General features: G+C 40.6%; 2 protein-coding genes across 9 annotated transcripts in view; one reads left to right on the top strand and one right to left on the bottom strand.

The window, feature by feature from the left end:
• The window catches only part of RYR3 (ryanodine receptor 3), a 750,252-nt gene extending 741,096 nt beyond the window's left edge, over positions 1-9,156 (top strand). For all 7 annotated transcript variants that reach the window (XM_072625274.1, XM_072625277.1, XM_072625272.1 and 4 more), the window contains 2 exons: positions 5,674-5,725; positions 7,651-9,156. In XM_072625274.1, the coding sequence (XP_072481375.1) occupies positions 5,674-5,725; positions 7,651-7,746 (148 nt within the window). In that variant the 3' untranslated portion in view covers positions 7,747-9,156. The remainder of the gene's footprint in view (positions 1-5,673; positions 5,726-7,650) is intronic.
• AVEN (apoptosis and caspase activation inhibitor) overlaps positions 8,729-27,757 on the bottom strand; it is a 198,620-nt gene continuing 179,591 nt past the window's right edge. For both annotated transcript variants that reach the window (XM_072625278.1, XM_072625279.1), the window contains 4 exons: positions 25,657-25,727; positions 12,489-12,584; positions 10,119-10,461; positions 8,729-9,274 (listed from right to left, as the gene is read on the bottom strand). In XM_072625278.1, coding sequence (XP_072481379.1) covers positions 9,156-9,274; positions 10,119-10,461; positions 12,489-12,584; positions 25,657-25,727 — 629 coding nt within the window. In that variant the 3' untranslated portion in view covers positions 8,729-9,155. The remainder of the gene's footprint in view (positions 9,275-10,118; positions 10,462-12,488; positions 12,585-25,656; positions 25,728-27,757) is intronic.

The following is a 27,757-nucleotide window of genomic DNA, read 5'->3' as shown; positions in this document are numbered from 1 at the left end:
AATCAATCTACTTGCTCAGCGCTGTAGCAATCAAACTGCAGAAAATCACTCTATTAACAAAGTTCATCTGAAGGAGGAAAAAGTCAAGTATATCAAACCAGGGGAATCAGTGACAAAGATACGAAGGAAGGCTGTCAACGGCGTTGCCTAACCACGAAGTCATGCCCAACCAGCCCTCAGTGGCCCCAAGGGCCATAGGGCACTAGGCCCTTCTGCGCTATCTCTTGAAGTCCCTCTGAGTTTGTGTTTGTTGTTTCCGTGACGTTATCTATCCAGTCTCATCCTCTGCCTCCCCTTTTTGCCTTCAGTCCTTCCCAGCATCGAGGTCTTTTCCAGTGAGTCCTGCCTTAAGCTTCAGCAAACAGCCTGAATTAATATCTAAGTACTGACTCACTTGCTCTGCTTGCTGCCCAAGGGACCTCTCAAAAGTCTTCTCTAATACCACAGTTTGAAAGCCTAACAGTACCAGGTCTCCAGCTATTTTACAAAGTGGTAATCACCAAAACACGTTGATCCTGGATAAGAAATAGAGTGGTCAGTGGAACATATTAAGTACACAACATAGTGGAGCAAATGAACACAGTAACCTAGTGTTTGATAAACCCAAAGATTGCAGTTATTGGGTCAAGAAGTCACTGTTTGACAAAAACTGCTAGGAAAGGAAAACTAGAAAGCAGACTGGCAAAGACTAGGAATAGACCAGCATCTGTTGTACCATCCACGTACCAAGATAAGCTCAAGATGGATTTACGATTTAGATATGTAGGGTGAAGTCATAAGCATATACTGGAAGCACAGATCTTTAGACAGGGGAAGAGCTCATGACCAACAAAAGATAGAGAGGAACAGGAGGTTAAATGGATAATTTTAATTACATAAAATTAAAAAGATTTTGCACAAACAAAATCAATGTAGTAAAAATTAGAAGGAAAGCAGTAAACTATTGGGGGAGGGGTATACAGCAGGTTTCTTTGATAAAGATCTCATTTCATATATGTATGTGTATATATTTACATATATATGGAACTGAGACAGATTTATAAAAACAAAAGCCATTTCCCAAATGGTAAATGGTCAAAGGATATGAACAGGCAGTTCTCAGAAGAAATCAAAGCTATCAATATTCTTATGAAAATGTTCTAAAATAGAGAAATGCAAATTAAAACAACTCTGAGGTACCACTTCACAGCTATCAAATTGGCTAAGATGACAGAAGAAGAGGAAAGTGACAAGTGCTGTCAGGGATTTGAGAAAACAGGTACACTCATACACTATTGGTGGAGCTGCGAACTGGCCCAGCCATTCTGAACAATTTGGAATTATACCCAAATGGCCATAAAACTGTGCATACCCTTTTTGACTCACCAGTACTGCTACTCGGTCAGTACCCCGAAGGCATGAAAAGAAAGACCAACATAAACAATATTGAGAGCAGCTCTTGTGGGGCGACAAAGACTTAAAAACCGAGGGGCCCATCAACCAGGGAACAGCTGAACAGTCATGACTGGGATGGAATACTATTGTGCTGTAATTAATAAAGGAATGGTTTCAGAAAAACCTGGGAAGACTTATATGAACTGATGCAAAGTAGAGTGAGAGGAACAACGTACAAACTACAAGGATAACCAACTGTGAAGAATTTAGCTACTCTGATCAAACACAGTGATCCACAACGATTCCAAAGACTCATAATGAAAAATGCTGTCCGCCTCCAGGGAGAAAACTGATGAGCTCTGAGTGCAGACTGAAGCCTATTTTTTCTCTTTATTTTTCCTGAGTTGTTTTTTTCACAACAAGGCTAACGGGGAAATATGTTTTTCGCAATTTCATATGTATAATAAGTATTATATTTTTTGCCTTCTCAATGAGTGGGGGAGGGGAAGAGAAGTTATAACAGAAAGAAGAAAGAAAAAGAAAAAAATCATAGGCCCTACGTTAAGAACCATATGATCTCCTCCAGGGCAGTTTAATGCCGCGTACTGACTAAGCTGCTTCTACAGGAAAGGCATCGTGTAAGTGGTGTGAGGGATAGAAAGGCCAAAGCAAAGTAAGATCTGTCCTCAAGGGACTCTGCTGGAGGTTCTGAGCACAGAGAGCAATCTGTGTGCAGGTTAAGTAAACGGAAAGTAACTTCAGGAGGAACAAGAGCTGTCATTTGTTTTAATGTCTGCATTTTTTCATTATCTCATTCATCTTCACAACGGGTAACTGTGTGACTTAGGTGCTAGTGTTTATTCTCATTTCATAAGATGAAGAAACTAAGGTTAACAGAGTTGAAGGGATCTGCCCAGAGTCAGACAGCAAGTGTCTGGTACCAGATTTGAACTCAGATCTTCCTTACTCAATTCCAATATTCTTTCCATTGGAAAACACTGAACAACTTGGATGGAGATGGGAAATCAGGGAAGGCTTCATGTAGGAGGTACCCCCTGAGCTGAGACTTGTGGCAGGAGTGCATTTCCAGGCATGGGAGATGCCCTAGGTAGAGTCATGAAAAGGAGAGATCATATAGATAAGAGTAGGCCAGTTTGGCTGGCATGTCAAATAAGTGAATGATAAAGCCAGATTATGAAGGGTTATAATGGCCAAGCTTAAGAGTTTGCTTCTATTAAGGGGAAGGGAAGATCTTCAAATTCCCTTACCATTACACCTCCACTCCTCATTGTTTCAGCCTCTTGTCCTTTTCTCATTCCCTTTCTTCTTAGGTATTCCTGCTACCTGTGAATTTTCCCAGGTCTCCCTATGTACAAAACTGACTCAGCCCTATAGGTAAATGGGAGCCAGTGAAGTCCTTGAGCAGAGTAGCAGCACAATTGAAACTTTAATTTTAGCAAGATTAGTTTGGTATCTATGGAAAGGATGTACTAGAAAGAAGAGAAACTGGAAATAAAAAGACCATTTAGGAGCTTATTCCAATAGTCCAGGCAGGAGCTGATGAACAATGAAAGTAGGTACAAGGTAGAGAGCAATGAATAGCAAGACCTGACAACTGAGTGAATACTGGGGGAGGGAGGAGGAGGAGGAGGAAGGGCAGTAAACAAACATGAGGAATCAGAGAGGATTCTGAAGTTGCCAATCCAGTTGACGGGGAGAATGATGGTGCCTGCAGAAGAAACGGAAGTTTAGGGTAAGGGGACAATGATTTTGAGATGCTAGTCAGACATCTGACAGTCAGCAACATAGAACTAAAAAAACTTGGGAAAGAAATTCAGATATCATTGAAGTAGAGATGATACTGAATCTGTGTAAACTGTGCCTTTGATTTTATCATCTCTCTCCTCTGAGTTTTTCCCCTTGATCATTCTCTCAACTCTCATCTTCAGTTTCTTCTCACCCACTGACTTCTTCCCTATCGCTACCCTGGGAGATGATTAACTACAGGGAAAGAAAGAAATGGAGCCTATGAAATAGACCTAGTGTAGGTCTTTGAAGGACTGAGACTTCTTGGGAGAAGGATGATGATTCAGTCAAACCTTAAGGAGGAGGGAACCGGAAAGAGCATCATGAAAACCCAAAGAGTATCAAAGTACCCAAGTAGTGTCAGTAGAGAGGTGGGGTCAGAAGCCAAATTTTAAAGCACTGAAAAATGATTGGGAGATAAGGCAATAAATTATTCTAGGAGTTTGACTGTAAAGTGAAGAAGATATATAGGATGATAATTTGAGGGAATGGGAGGGCCAAGTCAGTTTTATATAGACACCTGAGAAAATTCGCAGGTAGCAGAAATACCTAAGAAGAAAGGGAATGAAAAAAGGGCAAGAGGCTGAAACAATGAGGAGGAGAGATGTATAAAGGAATTTGAAGATCTTCCCTTCCCCTTAATATGCCCCTGTGACCTTCTTGGAGCTCTGGCACAGCCCACAGCCTGAGTCACATGGAGTTGATCATGGGAGGAGCTTGCCAAATGGGTGGAACAGGAAGAGTGCAACAGGAAGAGAGAGTGAAGTGGAGCTAAGAGAGAGGAGGCAGAGCAGAGCAGCTAGCATGAGTGAGAGAGGGAGTGATTTTGCCTAAGGGAGCTGGTTTGTGGGGCAGTCTGGTTGGGGGAAGGCTTGGGGATGGATATACTCCCTGCATTGATAATGTATATATAGAGTTCTTTGGTACTATAATGAATTTGGCTTTCTAGTGTTTGAATAAATGTCTTGGTTTCATCTTTGAAGAAGAGAGTTTTGGGGTTCTTTTGGTTTGGTTTTTTTGCAAATCTACCCTGGAAATACCCCTACATGTCCATAGCAGCTGCTGTGGGTATCACATTGGCATTACAAGAGGGGATCAAGCAGCCAAACAGAATTGTTGAATGGCAAAGAAAAGGGCCATTTGAAGGAAAGTAAATTGGGTCAATGTAAATATTGTTTTGAGACAAAGTATGGAAGGAGGAACTAAAAGTACGCGGCCTGTATGTTCTTAGCAAAGTGATGTACTGAGATTAAGCCAGAAGAGGAAAAAGGATTTGGAATGACCAATTAGCAGAAATCAGGGAAGGAGCAGCCAGCACTGGAGAAGGTGGCCAGATATGCAGGGACTTCTAAGAAAGTAATTGCCTTCAGGGCCAGAAAATGGGAGAGTATGAGGTGAAGAGATCTAGGATCAATGGTAGTTTGCCAACAGTCATGCAGAGATTCTAGGGGACACAATGGAGCTAGAGAACAGAGGAGGATAAGTACTGAGGAGCACTGGGGTTTTGGTAGAGTTGGGAATGCAGTGAGTAGACATGAACCCCAAAGTTAGAGATAAATGGGAACAGGAGCTAGGATTATGCCTCCCCTAGGAATACAGGGGTGGTGACCTCAGCTTCTACAATACTCACAACCAAATGATAGTGGCAGGTGGTTCTAAGCATCTGGTTCAGTAAATAACTGATGTTCAGGTCTTCCAAACTGAACTCATACTTAGTGCCAGCTTCATTCCAAAATGATGGATAATGAGACATAACCAGAAGCCATTTTCCACACGGAATAAATATGTTCTTCCCAGTCTCTGAGTTCCCAAAGCATAGGCCTTTCAATAGGTCTTTGTCTCCCTGGGGTTTGGGATCTCTGATTGTTCTCCTAAGGCTTTCAGATGGAAATGGGTTCCCAAAAGAGCAGATCCCTGAGCGCTAGATTAAACTAATACTCAGTTTTACCTCTGTAGCTGCAACCCAGCATGGAGGAGATAGGAACACACCCAAAAGATAGCTCCTCCCCTCCTTAGCTTTGGTGCCCTCAGGCCTGAGATCTCAGGATGACCAAGTTCTCCTTTTAACAAGGCTTTGTGAAAGAAATATTTTTATGGTATCCTGAAGTCTGGTTAATATGGTCATGAACTATCTCCTTCCCTAGCCTATCCTGAGCTTCAATCTCCCACTTTACATATTGTCTCTAACGTTTGAGAAAATGGAAAGCAGTTATTCCCCCAAAAAGTTGAGTACTCTGATCTCTGAGGTTCAGTCATTTTTTCCATTCGAAAATAAATTCTTGAGTCCTCAGACCTTACGACCTGTTTCTGGCTCTTACCCCAGCTGTGAAGAGAAGGCAAAGAAAACTTTCGATTGATGCTGAAACACACACATATAAATACACACACTGCTAACGCCTGTCTCTCTTACTGTTTTAAGCTAATTTTGATTTCTTGAATTTCAATTGATATTTGTTTCCCTTTGTTTTTCTACTTCTCTTGTCCTTATTTCAGGTTCTTTCTGATGTATCTGATTAATAAAGATGAAACAGAACACACGGGTCAGGTGAGAGAAATTATGTTTTTATATATCCATCCCATTGTCTGCTTAGACTAATGAAAGTGTACACACACACACACACACACACACACGCACACGCACACGCACATGCACACGCACACGCACACACACACACACTCTTCCCTCAGAATAGGACGACTGCCCAGTTCTCTTAAAGCACAAATGAAGGTTGGTTGTTCATTTTATCATTTGTCTCTCTGGCTGAACTCATCTTCGAATCCTGAACTCTTTGTGAATGTGTGTCTGCGTTGATTGTTATCTTTAAGTGGGTGGGTTTGTAAACTAAGATTGTGAAAGTCTTCACGTAAGAAGTATCACTCGTAGTTAACTTCCTAATCCTCACTACACTAATTCCTTTTCCTGCCCCCATGCCCGGTAGCTACATGTGCTCCCCTGGGGTGCTTTCGCCTTAAGGAGCATCGGCAGAAGCAGAGCTGGGTAGAATTGTCCCCCACAATCAGGGGTGAGAAGGGCAAGCAGGAAGGGACCACGTAATAAAGAATCACAGCAAAACTGGATGAGAGAGGATAAGAGAGATTTAGGTACTGAGTGAGTGAGAAAATATTTATAGAAGTGCTTCTTCTATGTTAACCACTGTGCGCTTAAGGATACAAAAAAAAAAGTGAAGACGGTACGCCCAAGAAGCTTACATTTGAATGGGGGAGGCAGTCTGTACAGAGGAGTTTGGGTTTGGAGAGTTATAGTTATTGGACAGTTTATACAGTAACAGTAAGTATTATAAGGATAACAACACAGTGAATAACCACCATTCCAAAGAACTCATGATGAAATATGCTTTGCACTTCCAGAGAGAGAACTGATGGACTCAGAGTGCAGTCTGAAACAACTTTTTCTTTGGCCATGGCTAATGTGAAAATTTGTTTTGCATGATTATACATATTTGTAATGGGTTTTGTTTTCTTGACTTTCCAATAGGTGGGGGAAGGGGTGGGATAGAATTTGCAACTGAAATAAGTAAAATTTATTTTTAAAGTAATTAAAAAGAAAAAAAAGCTATTTGAGTGGAGTCATAGGGGAGCAAATTAGCACACCCTTTCTAGTACTAATGGCAGTAGTGATTTCATTATGATTCCAAAACTAAACAAATGGAGTGGTATGGGCCCTAACCAGGAAGAGTGTAAAACATGGCTAAGTCTTGCGTGAAACAGTGAACCTGTGTCACATCAACAGTAATCAGAGGGTCCTAGTTCAGAAAAAGAGAACATATGAAGAATCAGAGCATGGGGTGGGTGGGCGGGGGCAGGGGGCAGGGAAGGATGTGCGAATGTACGTATGACCAAAATGTATCTAGGAAAATAATTCTACGTTTGAAAGAATCATCTGTGACTTGGGGTGCAGACAAAGCCATGTCTGGAACCACAGGAAACGAGCACATACACAAACAAGGGGCTAGGCTGTTTTCCACACTTAAGGGCTAAAACCCCAGCATTAGATAGAGTGGTTTCTTGGTAGATTTCAGTATTAAGCCCCTCCCTTCAGCCCAGGGTGCCATCCGTGACATCTAACTGCACTGCCTTTGTAGAGAGCTGGGATACTTTAGAATGTAGAAGGAGTAGGAATGAGGAATGACTCAATGGTAAAGGGAAGCCTGACTTCACCTTCTTCTTACCTGTGTAGTACAGGCATGTAGGACAGAGATATCTGAGAAGAATGAAGGTCATGGGGGTCATCAAAGTGGACATGTGATGGGGACAGAGTGTAAGGGGGGGCAGTGTAGATTCCCCATTTGCCCATTATGAATGTCAAGTTCCAGCAAAATTCTATAATGTCTAAGTCTAACCCACAACAAAAAGAGAAAATAAAGCTGCGAGAAAGATGAGGGTAATGGAATGCATGTATCCCGTGGAACAAGCATGTAAAACAGGTATCCTTTGTTCAAATTATTTCAGGAATCTTACGTCTGGAAGATGTACCAAGAAAGATGTTGGGATTTCTTTCCAGCTGGTGACTGTTTTCGTAAACAATATGAAGATCAGCTAGGATAACAGTGTGATGAGATAAAAGGAGGTACACTACCTAACCAGTCACCTCCTACAAAAAGAATTCTATACCACACCCATGTGTAGTACGTCAGCAGTCCGGGTTTGTGAAACACTTCTTTATCAAGAACCTGTTATACATCTGTGACTTCTGAAAATAGGCTTTTTGTGCCTAACAGACCTATGCTGTGAGACTTAGAAAATCTATATTTTAAGGAGAGAAGAAGCTGTGTCAGAAAACTTATTTATTTGTAAACAGGTTGCTGGCATGGCTTTGGATCCATGTTTGGAAACAGTCAAAAGGGCTAAAGAAGGTTTTTAGTCTTGAATGCACAATAGCTGACACTTTAAAAGAAGCTGAATATCAAGCGATGATGTCTCCATTTGTTACTTATGGTCTGAACTTAAAAAAATGTTTTCACTACAGTCAATTTTTCTCATGGTACTTGCTAGTGAATGTATCCAGATACAGCTTGAAAAGCTTTAAGCAGTTAAAGAAATAGAGAAAACTCAACACTTTATCGACACTGAAATATCGATTAAGTGCCTTAAAACTTCTGTAGACATAGCTATGCAAGTTTTTTATGTTAGTGTTTTAGATGGAAAGCTTCCTTAATTAGCTGCGCTGCTCTTCTATTTTAATGTATGAAACTGCACTGGAAGGTTATTCATTCTACATGATTCTGCCAATAGCAGCTAGCCAGTAGCTGTTATTAGAAGAAATGTACTGTATCAGAAACTGGAAATCTAAATCTTATGCCAAAATCAAGTAATGCTTCATGGTCCTTTGTAAGTAGTGAACCTGCTACATTTAGGCGTTTCTCCTGAAATAAAAACAAAGTGCCCCCTGCAATAAAACATTACAAACCAAAGCCCAGTATGACCTCCTCTAATTCACCACATACTCTGCCTGTGGCCATAACATGAAAATTGAGAGAAATGACATGAGACAGAAAAGACCCAACACCTAGAATGAAGGACAAAAGAGTTTTACCAGCATTTATAATTTATTTTTCCCAAATGCATGTAGGTACCAATCATACCTTGTTGTTATCACATCCCATTCATTATTCAGCAGCACCTAATTTGCTATAAACGAACACCGGGGACTAGGTGGAACCTGGACTTTACTCTTAGCAGATGGGAAGCCCATGGGATAGGGGATAGCATTCCACTTGTTTAAGAAAGTTGGGTTATTAGAATTCTATGCCAGAAAGAATGACTGGAAAGAGCCACTGCAATTTATTATGCCGATTGCTGTCTGAAATATAGAGGGAGGCGTGCTGCCATAACCATGCTGGATCTCTCACTTGGGGATGTGCTATAAATAGCTCTTCCTGGAGGGTTGCCTAGTTCATGTCTCCCTTTAATCCACCCATAAGAAACAGGGCAGCCCCAGCTCTGCAGGCATTTTTTTAAGAAATCATGCTGTCCAGCCAGTCTTCAAGCTCTTCCTCAGTAACATTTTTGGATGTACATGGTGGTTGCTCAGACTCCAAACTCTTTTCTTCAGTCACAGAGAGTTTTTCGGGAACTGGGGAAATAAAAACAATATAACATTTGACTAATCTCTATCTGAGGATTAGTAAGGCTTCCCTGGAGTTTGTCTATGATACAAGTTGGCCCTCTTTGGTGCCTTTCATGCCATGTATATATAAATAAATTTGATTTGTCACTGATGCAGACCATTCCTGCCTTCCTCAAACAGAACATCTAAGCAAATATTGTTATATATTCTGAAACTGAAGTTCACAAATTCCTCATTATTGAATCAACAGCCAGATGATATCTCCTCCTTTTCCCTTGCACCATCCCTGGAAGTTAATGAGGTGTCTGATATTCAGTGGGAAAAAGGAAAGTGCCCCAGGAGTCTATCCCACTGATTTCCATCATGGCCTAAACAAATTATTTTCTTACCTGCTATATGAACAAAATAAAAAGTACAAGTCCACAAAAAGCCCCTGGCAACAAGGGGGCGGTAAAAGCTTCCAGAAAGTATTGGTAGTGCGTTCTAATGGAGAGGGATGAGTCTGTTCAGGTATGTATCTAAAAAGACTAACTACACAAGGGATAGGCTTGGGGCTATGTGTATCCTACCCTACCTCAAAGCATAGAGGAGTTTAATTTAAAGCCTTAGGTTGAAGACCATCCTCAACTGCAGCAGTATTTGGGCTATCTCTGGCAGGGAGGATGCTCTCGGAGGAAAGCAGAGATGTAAGGCCAAAGACAGATATCAATATACAACCCAGGATCAAACTCAAATTAAGACGATATGTAGCAAGATGGAATTAGGAGCAGCCTGCCTGTTTGCACTAATAAACCAAAATAAAGGAATCAAAAGAAACTAGGGGAAGGAAAAAACAAAATCAAAGGCGTACCATTTTCCTCTTGGACCATCTTTCCATCTTTGTTGGCTTTGGGATCTTGATACGTCTGAGCTCTTAGAGTGTTATCTTCCTCTTTTACTGGAGCATCTAAATTTAATAGCAGATCAAGTTCTTCATCGAGGTGGTCAACAGTTTGCTGCAGTGGAGTGATTTTCTGAAAACCTTCTGAAGAGCATGGCCTAGGTCCATTTTTACCCATGGGCACTGGACGGTTGGCAGCGTCAGAGGTCACATCAGAACCTGGCCCCAAGGGCCATCTCATCTGCATACTCAGCCCCTTGCCATCTTCCATTTTCTTTGGTTTCATCTGGGGAAGCTCTAGAGGAGCTGTAGCCTTAAGAACCAAGTACAGACTGAAATGACTGAGAGAACTCATAAAAGCGCCTCTAGGTGGTACCAGCCTATACTTGTGTAAATGGAAACACAAGAGGGGCTGCCTGCTGCCTCACTCTCCTGGCTAAAGAGTACAGTAGAAAAAGCAATTGAGGGGAGTCATGTTTCTCCAGTTGTATGAATATCCATCATCTATTCTTCTACACAGTTTGGTTCCTTTTTAAATTGGCTGAGACTGGTTAAATGTCAAAACTAGTTTGGGAAATCAAATGCAAATGCAAATCTATGTGCAAAAATGCCTTAGGATTCATTTAAATACCTATGGTATCTTAGGAAGTGTAAGATCTAAAAGCTTATCTAGTAAAACTTTCTACCTAATACAAAAGTCCTCCTCCCCACTTCATAGTGAGACAACCATTACCTGAGTTCTGGACACTCTAAATGATCACCATCTCAGAATATAGCTCACTGCACTTTTAGACAGCTTTCGGACAGTTAGCACTTCGGGACTATTAAAAAATTCTTTCTTAGCCTGAACTTTTCCTGTAACTGGTCCTACTTTTACCCTCTGGATCCACAGGAGTAAGACTAATAATGCCCCTGCCCCACACCCACTTCCCCTTCAGATACTTGAAAACAAGTATGCCCCACCTAAATCTCCTCTTCTTTCAGTTAACTATCCCCATGCAATCAGTATCTGGAAATTATGTCATATAAGAACACATTAAATTACTGCTACTTATCCTTCTGTGGGGGAGCTCCAGCACATTCCTCAGACCTGTGCCCAGAACTGAACAGAATACTCCACAAGACTTTCCTACTCCTGGATATTACACTTTAATTAATGTAGCATCAGGATGGTTTATTTTTTTAGCAGCCATTTCATACTGCTGGCTCATACATTGGGTTTGCAATAAAACAAACAAAAAATCCTAAATCTTTTTCATGTGAACTGAACGTTCCCCTCAAGTCGTCTTTCCACACTCACATGCATACATCCATAAAACATTCCTCCCACCTGAATCAGATTGAATGGGGTTCTATAAATAACTTACAAAAAAAGGGAAAAGGTTTGCAGCTTGCACTCTGCAAGATTTTTATAAGAGCCAAAGCTACCTTTGGTAGTTCAATGTCTATCTATTCCATCTGTGTTTAGTCAATAAAGTCTTTATGCAAAAATCTTCATGTCACTAAAAAACATTGAATTCCACCCACAATGAGTCATTGGTCAAATGAATACAGGGCATTTAATGGGTAAAATACAGAAGAGCTGGCCCTTCTTGTTCGATTCTTCATGTGTAGTAACTGTTCCCACACCAACACTACACCGACCACAATGATCACTATTCAAGTACCCTCCAAGGTCATGGGATTTATTTTGAGAGCTTTTTTCACCAAGTTTCTAAAGTTCTGTTCTCATAGCTACACATTTATTCTAATACCTTTCCCCACTGCAATTGCCCACATTTGCAAGAACACAAACAACTTCCTTTATGTCTCAGGAAGCAGCTTTGCCATCTAGTTGTATTTCAGAAGTGTGTAACAAATGTGGTCCCTTATAAATGAAAACAGATCTGCTGCACCACAGCCCTGTGTGTCTTTTCATCCTGTCCTCTGCTCCACCCCCAATTACTTTCAGCTCTGGCTTCTGCCTTCCCAGCTGGTAATTGCTTCTCTTTGGGCTAAAGTAGACTCAAAGGCCTTTTTAGGTCAAACAGTCTGGGACTCTCTTCTCCCTAACCCTGTGGACCCTATTCCCAAAACCCCATCATTAAAGTGTCAGAGATGATATTCCCTGCAGAGCCTCAAAAGAAAAGGAAAGAAAAGCACAGTGCAGGAAAGAACAGGCACCTGTCCCCTGAGCCTCTGGATAACACAAGTTATGATGCATGCAATAACTTGTTGTTGAAACATCAAAAATCAGAAATGGCAAAAGTGAACTCAAAACAAGTGTCATGAGGCGTTCGCTCTTGGCAGGAGAGCGAGGTCTGTCCCCAAACCTAAATATGTTTGAAGGAGTATCATTACCTGGACCAACTCAGCAGCCACGTTCAGCCGGAGAGACAGAGGCAGTTCTTGAAGGGCTTGGACCAGTGACTCACAGTCCACATAAAGGGCTGAGATCTGTAGCACAAAATGGCAGAATGAATATGAGGGTTAATTAACCTAGAAATAAAAGGAAAGCAGATAACAGGAAGCATCACTCAGGAGTGATTTTGTTTTGCATTTTTCCTTATTTTCTACCATACCCAAAAATTCAAGATTGTCACTTTGGAGGACCTGGCTCCAAATGATGACAGGTCCAAGACAGTGAGTGCCACAAAATGGTAGCCAAAAAAACCCTTTATTAAAGGTGTCAGGGGAAAAAAGCACTGAAAAGAGAAGGTCAGTTTCTAGCAACGGGAAGTCGTGGCAAAAGTCTATAGCTGTACAGGAACTTCCTGGCATCACTGGCTCAATCACAACTCAGATGACAACATCAAGTCAATCAGAAGCTCCCTTTTATCTAGACTGTTTTTCAGTATGCAAGCCACAAGGTCACATGAGTCACAGAGGCAGTTGTCACAAATCAAGATGTACTGAAGCCTGTTAGGGGACAGACAGTGGTCACTACTTTGTTGAGCAAGCGTTACGTATATTTCCACTAGCTGGGTTTGAATGGCAGACAACTGGGATTGAGAAAGAACCTTTGTGTAAGCTATCCTTCCATAAAAAGTCTTCCACAAACATTAGAATGGTCAAAGTCAAATTATAATGAAAACATACATGTGACGATAAGCCCACTGTATCTATCAGGCTTGTTTCCAGCCCGTATCGTTTCCCCTACTTGCAACGCCCTCCCCATTCCTACTGGAATCTTACTGCTCCACATGGCCCAACTCAAATCCTACCTTCTCCGGGAAGTGTTCCACCATGACTTCTTCCTATGACATGGCAGCAGTCACTACCTACCGTGTTCCTTTGGCACTTCTCTATTTCTGCTGAAGATCTTTTATGCTGCTGTCATATCACTCATTCATTCATATTGTTATTTAATTTTTTAATGTATATCTTATCTTGCCACCTAAACTGTATGCTCTTTAAGGGCAAAGACTACGTATGATATTCAAGCATTTAGATATTCAATGAATGAAAAAAGAGAGTAAAGAGTTTGAGTAAATTTAAAATAATAAATCATTTTTTTCTTCTTTAAACATAAGTTTTCCCCTAGAAATATTTGAAAACTCCTGGTTTAAGTTATGCAATAATAGTTTGTGGGTATCTCAAGAAAGATCCTGAGTCTTTGACTCCCCAAGCATTCATGTCCAAAGGTACCATTACACATGGAATATAGTTCTTTGAAGTGGAAAGCACTACGGGTATTCTACTGGATCCCTTCTTTCAACAGAAGAAATTAATAGAAATCAAACCTATCATGAATTTCCTCTGTTCAGATCTCTCTCTCATCAAGAATCCCCCTTTTAAAGAATCTTAATGGGCCTAGCTGCTAAACTCTAATTTCCACTTCAACTCTCTTTCTCTCTTTATCCTCCCCCCAAATCCCTATATCTCTGGGGCATAGGGAAAGGGGTATAGAAGCAAAAGGGAAAAGAGAATAATGAAGACAATTTAAATAATTTTAAAAGGCCATCTGTACCACAAGCTCATCAACCAATCTGGACATCCTTCAAATATATCAGAGTCCACTGAATAAGACTTCCTACATCCACCCATTCAGCTTTGCACTGACAATTCAAGAAATAAAACAATTTTGTTACGTACATCTTGGTCTTCATCACCCAAATATATTGTGCCCTTTGGACTGAAACCCTCAAAAAATGTTTTTAATATGATGCAATTTTAGTCTGTGATGTTTATTTAATTTCCTGTTTTGACAACTCTGTCTTCAAGGACCAACTCAGGAACCAAGCTCCTACTCAAATCATTTCCTAATTCCCTTAGTCATTAGCACTATCTTCATCTTCCATGTTTATTTAACTAGGAGAATGTGAACTTCCTGAGGTCATGGACTGGTTTCTGGTGTCTGCTTTGTAGGCCCAGAGCCAAGCCCAAGGCCTAGCCCTAGAATATAATTTACACTTAGATGTTTATCTTCCATGACTCCTTCCAATGACTCTCGATTCCTTCAGAATGCAGAATTTATATTGCCTACAATTCAACATTTCTTAAGCATCTACAATGAGAGATTGGGCAGGTAGATATGAGTAGACAGAGCTCCAGGACCAGAATCAAGAAGACCTGAATTCAAATCCTGCCTCAGATTCTTACTAGCTGCATGACCCTGGGCAAGTCATTTAACCCAGTTTGCTTCAGTTTCCTCATCTTTAAAAATGAGCTGGAGAAAGAAATGGCAAACCACTCTAGTATCTTTGCCAAGAAAATCCTAAATGAGGTCACAAAGAGCCGGACACAGCTGAAATGACTGAATAGCCAAACAAATGGGAAGTTTGGTCCCCTCTCGTCCTGAGCTGGCATGAAGCCATGAGGAAATAGTAGGTACAATGGGGGACTGGCCAGTGCTTATTAGCATGTGTGGAATGATCAACTGATGGAAATCTCATGTGGATTTTGAAGCACACATAGACCTTCTGTAACTGGCTCCAGTCTGCTAACCACACAGCCAATAGGAGCTTCTGTGATTCGCTGCAGCTGCACAGCTGGAACTTGGAGTGTATTCCAATGGTACCAGCAGACCTCATCCTTCTCTTTAGTTTACTCCTGCCGATGGTTCTCAGGTGAGAGAAGTAAAAAAATACTGCAGTGGGAAAAGGTCTCAAGCCTTCTCCATCCAAGGCCAACACATGGCCCATGGTGACAAACCTCAGCTCTTTGCATCGGCATTTGTTCTCTCATTTTAGGTGAAGGATACTGGAGTCTGTGATCTTTTTCCAAAAAGCAAAGAATCCTGGGTTTTGCAGCCAGCCAGTCTAGCTTTGAGGCTAAGGGGAATAAAGAACAACATTGAGGACCTAGGCCAAGAGTAGCTGAGAGTAGCTGAGATACAGGTCCATCTGTCACCAACACCTTATTTGGACATGAACTTGGTGGAATCAAGTGATATATAGAAACTATTTTAAGTTTAAGCCCACTCTCTTCCAGGACAAAAAGTGGTGTAGGGGACAGTATTCCCTCCCAGTACTGGGAAGAAAGCGATTATTATACTTCTTGCTACGTCTTTGAATAGATGATTTCCAAGGGATATGGAAAGACTTCTATAAACTGATGGAGAGGAAAGTAAGCAGAACCAGAAGAATGACTGATCCCAAAATGTCAATATTATAAAAACAAACAATTTTGAAAACATAAAACAAAAAAATGAAATAAGCAGAGAAAGGGGAAAAAATTTATATAATTATCAAAACCTTAAAACTACAAGGTGCAGAATAATACACCCACATAAAAACAATGATATTCATGTATGTCATGTGTGTATATGTCTACATATGTCTACACACATATACATATGAATGTATGTATGTATACAGCTAATGAGGGAATTTGTTTTACTTTACTATGCATATTTATTAGAAGGAATTTGTGTCTTTTGTCTTTTTTCCCCCAATAAGGTAGAAGGATGGGAGGGATGGGGAAAAATGGAGTCCTTGGTCTACAGAACACATTTCCATAATTCTGTCACCCCTGTTTCTTTCTGTTTTCGTCCCTTGAGCTCTTTCCACCGTGACTTATGGACTGACAGATTTCTATAACAGTGTGTACTTTAAAACAACGCCGCATGAGAGCTGTTCCTTTTGATTAAGGTTAATACCCTTCTTTGACAATACATTCATGTGTCTTAGACTGCCTCAGTCTCAGGGATACCAACAACATTTATTAGAATATAAGCTCCTTGAGAGCAAGGACTATTTATGTTTTTTCATTGGGTTTTCAGTCCTTATCTTAGCACATACTAAGCTAAGTAAAGTTCTTACTTTATGATTTACCTCCTAGTATTAAAATCAGAATTTGACTTCATTACTCCTACTCTGTGTTAATATATCAAAAGGATAATGTTTTTTGCCATTTTTAATGGGAATCACTTGGTAATTTCTCCATTACAATTTTTCTTTCTGTGCCATGCCTATTACCTTCCATAGTATCTTTTTCTTACAGCTGAAGGCAGCTAGGTGATGTAGTGAATACACTATTAGACTTGGAGTCCTGGAAGACCTGAATTAAAAATGCTGCCTCAGACATTTACCAGCTGTATGACCTTGGACAAGTAATTACTCTGTCCGCCTCTACTTCATCATCTGTGAGAAAACATACTTCAAAGATTGCTATAAGGATCAAATGAGATAACGTGTAAAGCACTGCTGTATAAAATGCTATCCATTACTCTGGGCATTTCTTCCTTTCCTGAAATTTCAGTTTAAAGACTTCTTTCTTGTTCAAGTCAACAAGTATTTAAATGCCAACTATGTGCAAGGCATAAAACTAAGTGCTGGAGAATACAAAGAGAGGACAAAAAAAAGCTCCTGCTCTCAAGGAGTTCGTAGTCTAAATGAGGAGAAGAGATGCACATAAATATGTAAGAACTAAAGATATATAGAAAACACTGGGGACAATCTCAGAGAGAGGGCACTAAGATACAGGAGGACTGGAAAAGACTTCTTACAGCAGCCTTATCTGAGATCTGAAGAAGCCAGGGAAGTCAAAAGTAGAAATGAGGAGAAAGAGAGCTTCAGACCTGAGGGACCGTCAGTGAAACAAACACCCAGAAAGTCAGGGGCCAGGACAGCAAGGAAGCCAAGATCACTCAATTACCAAGTACATGGATGGGAGTAAGTTGTAAAAAGACTAAAAAGGTAAGGAGTGGCCAAGTTAGGAAGGGCTTTAAAACACAAACATGGATTGTAAAACTGAGAGTAATTTTTTCATTTGGTCCTAGGGGTGACAGGGATTCAATGCAATTTGCTAAATGGAGGGTGTAGGGGTTAGTGATATTGTAACATCTGTACTTAAGGAAGATCAAACTGTCAGCTGGAGGGCAGGAGGCAGTGGTGAGAGATCGGAGGCGGGACATGAACCAAAAAAGTATTTCAATAGAGCAAGCACGAAGAGAGGAGGGCCTGCACCAGAGTGGTGGCAGGGCCAAAGGAGAGGAGGGGATGCATGTAACAGGACTTAACACCTGACTGGATATGGGGGTGAGAGAGAGTGAGGAGTTGAGAACGACTGGCAGCCTGGGTCACTAGAATGGCAGTAACCCTAACAGTAATAAAGAAGTTAGGAAGAGGGGACGGTTGTCCAAAAGGCAGCTGGAGATGAAAGACTCTCAGAGATCAAGAGAGAGGTTAGGACTGGACAAACAGATCTGAGAACAGCCTGCACAGAGATAATAATTGAATCCATGAAAACTGATGAAGTCACCAAGCAAAATATTATAAAATGAGAAAAGAGGGCATAAGATAGAGAGTCTAAGCAATATGCCTACGATTAGAAGGTATGATTCAATGGAAGATTCAGCAGAGAAGATGGAGAAGGAGCAGTCAGAGAGGCAGACAGAGAACTGGGGGAGAATCAGAAAGAAGACAGTATCAAGGAGAAGAGCTGCAGGTTCAAAGGCCACAGAACAGTCAAAAAGAAAAAGGATTGGAAAAAAGGCAATTAGATTTGGCAATTAAGAGATCACTGGTATCTTTGGACAGAGCAGCGAGTACAAAAGAAGAAACTGAAGTAAGAGTGTAAGAGACAGTAAGAGAATTAGTATGACACAGGGGACAATCTGCTGGAGAAGGAACGAAATCATCTCTTCACGTATAGAGGTTTGCCAAGGCAAACCGAAGGACTACCTCCTTAGCTAAAACAGGGCAAAGGAAAAAAGTTTCAGAAGGCATCTGAATGATGTGGGATGAGGAAAGAAGAGAGAGTTTGTAGCCAACGGCCTCAAGTTTTTCAATGAAATATGAGGCAAGTCTCTCAATTGAGAAAATGGGTGAAGGAAGAAGTATAGGAAATTTGAGGAGGGATTAAAAAGGTTTAGGAAAGCCATTCTGGCAGGTGAGATCATGACTTGATTAGAGATGCACAAGGACTGCATTGAGGCCCTAGTTGAGATTATATAACAAATTTGTAGTGGACATAGCAGGGTTTTGTGATTTTCTCCAGCTTCATTTAACAGCCCATGAGGAGGAGCCAGGGCAGAAGATGGTGGGAGTCAATTAAGGCTGGGGTTTGGCAGAGCAAAATCTTTGATAAAAGAGGCAAGGACACAGACAGGGTTTAGAGTGGCAAAGCAGAAGGAGAAAGGGAATGACAACAGCTTATGATTAGAAAAAAGAATTTCAGAGTTCATGGAATACCTGTGAGATATTTCAAGACCAAAAAAGTATAATTATCTCTGTAGATGTGGTGGGATAGAAGAATATACTGGTCATCGGAACTGAGTAAGCTGAGAAGTGGGAGTCTGAGAAAGTATCTGTACATATGCTGAAGATCCCTAGTATGACAACAGGAAATGAGAAGAAAAAGACTGAGTCCAGCACTGAACTCACTGAAGGAGTGTTCTAAAGAACATTACACAATAGCCACCAGAATCTTGACTGGATGATAAATACAGAGTAAATGAAATTCAAAGAAGTTAATGAGTAATGGTAGTAGAGGGAACACCTGGAGCAGCAATTTTAACTCCCCAAACACAGCCAATGAGGGGAGAATGAAGGTGACTGTGAGTGAAAGTACCATCAGGGCTGGAAAGGTCAGCCAGGGAAGCTGCATTAGCAGGAGGGAGATAGTTTCAGGAGGTTTCAGTGAGTGCAAGAAGATGAAGAGATCAGAAAAGGAAAAGATTTTAGATGAAAGCAAATCTGCTACCTATGGAACAGCCATTCTAGAGAATCTAATAGGAAGATTGGAGAGCTTTAGAGTGGGAGGTGGGAGGGGTTCAACTAAGGGATAGGAATAAGGGAAAAGGCAGCAGGCAACAAAGAATAGGGTTTGAACAATGACAGCTAGAACTTTAGAATCACTTGGAGGACAGTATGCCATGAAAACCTTCAGATAGATTTTCATTAGCCATACGTGTTTGGCTGACCTGGCTGTCCCATTGAACATCAGCTGCTCCAGGAGGTAGGCCCTGGTAAAGTCACTGCTGTGGAGATGTAGGTGACTAAAGGGGGTACCTGGAGTATGATGTTCAAAGTGACCAGTCTACCTGTGAAACATATTCCTCTGAGTTTTTGTGAGATTTACTCAATCTCACCAAGAGGTCATCATTATTGACATTATACATCAAGTCCTAAAAAATCCAATCTTAATTTTTCACCATAACGTATAGTATATAGTCAACTGTACATTTCCCATATCTCCTTTTCTCTTTCAAAGCCAAAAGGTTTCACTATACTCAGCATCCTTCAGTTTCATACTCAGTACTTAGGAGTCACTGGAGATATAGTCCAAATTTTTTCCTGGAATAATTATTCATATTAATTCCACAAATGCTTAATAAGTGCCTACTAAGTACACCATACTATGTTAAGTGGTAGAGAAATTGGTTCAAAGTTTAGATGATACACAGGTTTGTCCTCGTGAAACACAAACTAATATTGAAATAATCAACAATGGTATACAACATCATAGGACAAATACATTACAAATTGCATTACAAAATCTATGTGAGAGGTCTTTGCCAACCACAAAGATGAGGAAAAGCTTCATGGAAGTGATGGTATCTGAGCTGGGCTTGAAAAGAAGCAAAGAATTCAAGAAAGGAAGGGGGAGAGGGAGAGGGGGAGAGGGAGAGGGGGAGAGGGGGAGAGAGAGACAGAGAGAGAGAGAGAGAGTATTCTAAGTATAATGTATAGTATGAGCTAAGGTCTAGAGGTAGGATAATGTGGGACAGGTTCAGGAGGCAAGAGAACACACAGACCAGTACATGCAGACCCCAGATACATGAGGAAATTAAGGAAAGAAAGGTGGGACAGCAGAAGATTGTTAAGTGGTGAAGAAAGTATAAGTCATCATTTACACCTGTTAATTAATTGATATTCTACAAATATATCTAAATCAACTAACTAGCAAATTGTATAATTTTCTTAAAGAATTCAAGCCAATAGTCTTGACAGTCTCAGTCAACGTCTATCAACGCTTACAGCCAATCTTGCCTTCTTTTAGCTCCTTGGTAGCAGATGATAGTGGTAAGTCCTCAATTAAACACAGCTGAAAGCTACCTCAGATCCATAGGGTTTTTGTGTTTGAAAAAAATGACTTGCACAGGGCAGAGCCAAGATGGCAGAGTAAAAGCATGGACTTTTTAGAGCACTCCCACTAAGCCGAGCCAAATACCTGTAAAAAAAAGTGGCTCCAAACAAATTCAGGAGCTGCAGAACCCAAAGAATGATGGAGTGAAGCAAATCTCCAGGCCAAGACAGCCTGGAAGATTGCCGGGAAGTATCTATTGCACCACGCTGAGAGTAGAGCTCAGTCCAGTGTGGGCCACTTCGGCACAGATAGGAACTGAACAGGCCTTGGGGAGACTGAATCTCTCACACCTGTGGTGGTTTGCAGACTTCAGAACCCCCAGAACTCTAAGGATGAATTAGAAGGTCAGTGGAAAAAGCCTGTGTGACCAGTGCAGGAGAGTGGAGTAGTCTGTCCCCAGCCCCAGGGCAGCTAAGGGGGGAGAGGGTAGAGGAACCCTCAGCAGCCACAGCAGCAGCAGGGGCAGCTGCAGTCACTGTTTTGGGAGCTTCAGGCCCACAGACTGTGGGGGGGATCGAGAGGCTGACAATATACTCCTCACCCCCACTGGAAGCAGAGAACTACCTTGACAAAGAGCTCAGAAGTCAAGTAAATGGCTGGGGAAATGAGCAAAAACTGGCAAAAGAATCAGAATATAGAATCTTACATTGGTGACAAGGAAGACCAAAGCATGCAAACAGAAAAAAACAAAGTCAAAGCTACTGCATCCAAAGCCTCTAAGAAAAATGTGAATTGATCTCAGGCCATGGAAGAGCTCAAAAAGGATTTTGAAAATCAAGTAAAAGAAGTAGAACAAAAATTGGGAAGAGAAATGAGAGTGATGCAAGAAATCATGGAAAACAAGTCAACTACTTGCTAAAGGAGACCCAAAAATGCTGAAGAAAATAACATTTTAAAAAACAGACTAACCCAAATGGCAAAAGAGATCCAAAAAGCCAATGAGGAGAAGAATTCCCTAAAAAGCAGAATTGGCCAGATGGAAAAGGCGGTCCCAAAGTTCACTGAAGAAAATAATTCCTTAAAGATTAGAATGGAGCAGATGAAAGCTAATGACTTTATGAAAATTCAAGAAATTATAAAACAAAACCAAAGAAATGAAAAAAATAGCAGACAATGTGAAATATCTCAGTGGAAAAACAACTGACCTGGAAAATAGATCCTGGAGAGAAAATTTAAAAATTATGGGACTACCTGAAAGTCATGATCAAATAAAGAGCCTAGACATCATCTTTCATGAAATTATCAAGAAAAACTACCCTGATAGAACCAGAGGGTAAAATAAATATTGAAAAAAATCTACTGATCACCTCCTGAAAGAGATCCAAAATGAAAAACTCCTAGGAATATTGTAGCCAAATTCCAGAGTTCCCAGGTCAGGGAGAAAATGTTGCAGGCAGCCAGAAAGAAACAATTTGAGTATTGTGGAAATACAATCAGGATAACACAAGATCTAGCAGCTTCTACATCAAGGGATTGCAGGGCTTGGAATATGATATTCCAGAAGTCAAAGGAACTAGGACTAAAACCAAGAATCACCTACCCAGAAAAACTGAATATAATACTTCAGGGGAAAAAATGGTCATTCAATGAAAAAGAGGACTTTCAAGCATTCTTGATGAAAAAGACCAGAGCTGAATAGAAAATCTGACTTTCAAACACCAGAATCAAGAGAAGCATGAAAAGGTAAACAGGAAAGAGAAATCACAAGGTTCTCACTAGAGTTGAACTGTTTACATTCCTACATGGAAAGGTAATATTTGTAACTCTTAAGACTTTTCTCAGTATTTGGGTAGTTGGAGGGATTATATCCATATAGACAGTGGGCATAGGGTGAGTTGAATAGGAAGGGATGATATCTAAAAAAATAAAATTAAGGGGTGAGAAAGGAATACATTGGGAAGAAAAAGGGAGAAATGTAATGGGGCAAATTATCTCTCATAAAAGGCAAGAAAAAGCTTTTTCAATGGAGGGGAAAAGGGAGGAGGTGAGAGGGAAAAAAGTGAAGCTTACTCTCATCACATTTGGCTTAAGGAGGAAATAACATACACATTCAATTTGGTATGAAAATCTGTCTTACACTACAGGAAAGTTGGAGAGAAGGGGATAAGCAGGGTGGGGGATGACAGAAGGGAGAGCAAAAAGGAGGAGGGAGTAATTAGAAGCAAACACTTTTGGAGCAGGACAAGGTCAAAAGAGAACAGAATAAATGGGGGGGCAGGATAGGATGGAGGGGAAATATAGTCTTTCACAACATGAATTTTATGGAAGTCTTCTGAATAACTACACATCTATAACCTATATTGAATTGCTTGCCTTCTCAATGGGGACCGGTGGAGAGGGAGGAAGGGAGAGAAGTTGAAACTCAAAGTTTTAAAAATGAATGTTAAAGACTGTTTTTACATGCAACTGGAAAATAAGATATGTGGTAATGAGGTACAGAAATCTATCTTGCCCAACAAGAAAATAGAGGAGATGGGGATAAGGAAGGGAGTGATGTTACAGAAGGGAGGGCAGACTGGGGGAAGGGGTAATCAGAATGCACAGTGTCTTGGGGTGGGGAGATGGGAGAGAAGGGGAGAAAATTAGGAACTGTCAAAATCTTGTGGAAATGAACGTTGAAAACTTAAAATAAATAAATTTTTAAAATGACTTGCACATTGGTAACCAGCCTTTTTTTAATTAAAATATAATCAATTTCATTTGTTTACAGATGATCTAAAAACTGTTTTTAGCAGCTTCTGCCCTTTATTATGTTCCTCTCTCTCCATAACTGCAAAAACCCATTTTTATGATGGACGTTTTTCTTTCTTTCAGGGCTTACCATTGCCAAATAATTCATCATCATCCCCCTAACACCAGATATGGTATTTTCTTTCTGCAAAGTGCTATGTGATCATTTCTACAATCTATTTCTCCCTGCTTGTATGTTGTTGTGTTCATCCTTCATTTTTGAAGAGGACCATGACATCAGAGAAATGATGACATGACTTGCACTTGACTTTGAGTGAGGGAGGGCTGTGCAAGGTCACCAGCCTCATTTTCTCCTTCTGAGACATCTGGATCCAGTGACCAGATATTCATCAGGATTACTGGAGACGGCCCAGGATGCAATAGGAGACCTCAGCCTTTTAGGCTAAAAGGCCTTTTTAGATACTCACTTAAAGGGAGGTAATTCAGTGAATAGGCCTCTTTAAGAAGTAGTCAGAGGATGGCCTCTTTAAGCAGAAAAGAAAGAATGAATAAATGAATAAATAAATAAGACTGGGACGGACAGAAGCCTCAAGATCCTCCAGGTTGTTGTTCAAAGAGAAACAGTTACAATTGACATTCATTCTAAGTCAGGAGGGATCAAAAAACAGCCATTAAGTGGAGCTTGGGCAGGGACCCACTGTTATTCAATCTATGAGCTTCAGAGTGCACTGGGCATAAGATTTTAGGAAAGATGAAACAAAGAAAGAAAGAAGGAAAGAGAGAAGGAAGGAAGGAAGGAAGGAAGGAAGGAAGGAAGGAAGGAAGGAAGGAAGGAAGATAAAGAGAAAGAAAGGAGAAAAAGAGAGGGAGAGGGAGAGGGGGAGAGAGAGAGAGAGAGAGAGAGAGAGAGAGAGAGAGAGAGAGAGAGAGAGAGAGAGAGAGAGAGAAATCTAGCCAGTAGCATGACACAGCTGGAATTTGGGTCCCTCACCTCTGTTCCTCAATCTGTTGAGTGAGGAACATGGTTTCTAGTACTCTTAGAAAATTCTATGACTAATTATCAGACAACTATTGTTGTGTTTGTCCTTTGGTCTCAAAGAGGACCATGACATCAGGGAGATGATGACAAGACTTGTAGTTGACTCTGATTTGAGTGAGGGAGGGCTGTGCAAGGTCACCAGCCTCACTTTCTCCTCCTGAGTCATCTGAGTCCAGTGACCAGATAATCATCAGGACCACTGGAGACGGCCCAGGATGCAATGGGAGACCCTGGCCCTTTTAAGGGAATGTCTTTTCAGGTTTTCACTTTGACTGAGGCCATGTCCATTCAGTGAATAGGCCTCTTCAGGAAGTGATCAAGGGATGACCCCTTTAATTAAAAAAATAAAATCTGGGAGAAGACCCTCCTGGTTGCCAGACAAAAGAGAAACAGTTACTATTTACATTTACTGGGAAACAGGAAGGCCCCAAAAGTAACCATTAAGTGGTGCTTAGGCAGGAACTCATTGTCCTCCAATCCATAAGATCAGATAATTATATTCTAAGCAAAGGAAGAGGTAGGAGATAAGCAGCCCCTGATAATTTTCCATGCAGCCATCATTGAGATACCTTCCCTTTTTAGTGTCTTCATTTGGAAGAAAGGAGAATGCCTGTTAACCTATATGGTGAAGTTTGGTAAAATCCAGCTTAATAAATTATCTTTGAAAGAACCATTGAGTACAGAAAAGAAGCCCAACACTATTCGGAGTACTGGGGTCATTCAATAAAGAACACTAAGAGCATGGTGTGCTACTATTACGTTGTACGTCTCTGTATAGACTACAGGCAGAAGAAGACATGAGGCGCATTCTAAGCTACTGAACTATTCCATTCAGGCATCACTTTCAAATATTACAGGAAGAAAGACATTCAAGTATTTGGAAAGAGAACAAATTATTCAAATATTAGCGGCCTTTTAGTTTAGTGGTCCAAATAATCCAAGTACCTCTAAAAAGGATATTTTGGCCTGTAGTAGCAGAGTTAATGAAGTGATCTGTACATTTCCACTACGTGGGCAGCAAATTCAGTAAAAAGAATACTGGAGATGGGTTTGAATCTAAGCTTGGCCATTTATTAATTGTGTCCTTGGGCAAATCACAACTAATCTGAGTCTCAGTCTCCTCACTCTACAGCTGATATAATACTTGTATTACCTGTTGTTGTGAAGAAAGTGGGTTGTATACGTTAAGGCATTAAATGAAAAGAGTCAGGTTAAACAAGTATGTATTCCTCTGGTATACTGTATGAAGAAAAAATTCCAGCCTACTTGTTTAGGAGATGAAGCTTCAGTATCCCATTCCTTTTCCTCTGCAAAACGAAACTGTGAGAAGGAGTCACCTGCAGACAAAACAAAAAATACAATTCCAATTAAGAAAGTCAAAGAAACACCTCTGGTTCAACAAGTTGCTTTTTTTTCTCCCTAAAGCAAAAGTCACATTTCCAAAAATAAAACAACGTGGAATTCAATTGAAATATATGGCTCATTAACAAAATTCAAATTTCATGGCATCTGTTTGAGCTCCTGGAGAAAATTTCAAAGGACAGTGGTTTTTAAGGTGTGACCTGGTGATTGCTCTGAGAAACCATGAGCTAAGAGTGCTGGAATAATCAACAAGAAGAATTTTAACGTCACTGAATGGCAGGGGACTAGGTGGAAAGGAAAACTGTGACCCACATGCTAAAGTCATTAGAAAGGATATCCTAGAAATGAGTACATGACTGAAAAGTATGGAAAGCAGCTGGTGGCATAATTATTCTGAAGAACTACAAAGAATGGGGATAGAAAAATAGTCTAGAAATAGAAAGTAAGAAACATGCTGCCCCCTCCTCTTGGCCTCCTACTTCAGTAGGAAATGAAAAGATAATGATTGGAGCTCTGCGTTTTCACTGGGGAAAGCCAGGTTTTAGTTCATCTGAAGAGGGAAAATAATCCAATTTATTTACAAAATTTACAAAAACATCCTATTTATTTATGGTGGAATGGGAACAGCCAAAGGGAACCCCAGGCCTGTCTCCCAGTCTCTTGCTATTTTCAATACACCATGTCGTCCTTCACACTTCTTTAGTGCCTCCCCCACCTCCCAGTAGTGTTTAGCACAGTGTCTCTGCCCAGCAGAGAGTTCAACACACTCTTAGTACTCAATAACAATTCCTTAACCGGTCCACCACAAAAGTCCTACTTCAAAACCTTATCATGTGACCACAGATTCTTGAAAGTTAGGCCAATGAACCTCAAAAGATCTCAACATGCTGTATGATAATGGAAAAGGCCTCGAGCCATTTTTGGCAAAGATTGGTCCTATTGTCCAAGGGCAAGCCTAGCTAAGTTTCACCAACAACATGCTGGTCACTAAGAGATAAGTTTCAAAATCATCCTCAATCTTGTACAAACCATTGTAATTGAAGCAGAATAGTGAGAAAAGGGACAGGATTCTAAGAATCACAGTTTTTGGAATGTCTGTAACTATTAGATACTTAATGCTCTAAATGTGAAATCCTTCTTTGGGTAAACACATTACTAGATGAACTGAATTATATCGATATTGATACTCTCATTATAAATGTGACCAAAAGATATAAGAAGTTGCAAGTAAATGGGAAAGTGGCTTATAGGTTCTCTTTGCAAAGGCCAATAGAAGAGTTGGCGGAGTTGATATGAGTGCCCCAAACCAAGAAAAAACATTTCATGGGACACAGGGGCATCTTATTTTGCAATCTTCATGAGTATAAGCAGAACAGCTACCATGGCAATAATTTCAGCTTATATGTCAACACCTGATACGGAAGATAAGGAAATTCTACCAAGAAATCATAAGACCCTCCGAAATTAAAGCAATACATTTTAATCTGATACTTTGGTTTGAAAGTAAGCCAATGTTAAATTTTTCCATCAACTATTTAGAAAAATACCCTATACAAGTATGTAGGGCATATTTTTTATGAAAATAAGAGAAGGGAACAGACAAATAATATTCTACATCAGATCAAAATCAGATCAAATTTTTATCTTCACAAACCTCATTGAAAGGTGTGTGTGTTCATCCTTCGTTGCCGAAGAAGACCATGTCATCAGAGAAATGATGATATGACTTGCACTTGGCTTTGTTTTGAGGGAGGGAGGACTGTGCAGGTCACCAGCCTCACTTTTCTTCCAGAGCCATCTGAATCCAATGACCAGATTTTCATCAGGATGACTGGAGATGACCCAGGATAAGGCAATTGGGGTTAAGTGACTTGACCAAGGTCACAGCTAGTGAGTGTCAAGTGTCTGAGGTGAGATTTGAACTCAGATCCTCCTCCTGACTCCTGCACTGGTACTCTATCCACTACACCACCTAGCTGCCCCTACTGAAAGGGACAAAGAAATG

The sequence above is a fragment of the Notamacropus eugenii genome, chromosome 7 (assembly GCF_028372415.1).
Source record: "Notamacropus eugenii isolate mMacEug1 chromosome 7, mMacEug1.pri_v2, whole genome shotgun sequence".
Classification (NCBI taxonomy): Eukaryota; Metazoa; Chordata; class Mammalia; order Diprotodontia; family Macropodidae; genus Notamacropus; species Notamacropus eugenii.
This window is presented reverse-complemented; position numbering and strand designations above follow the sequence as displayed.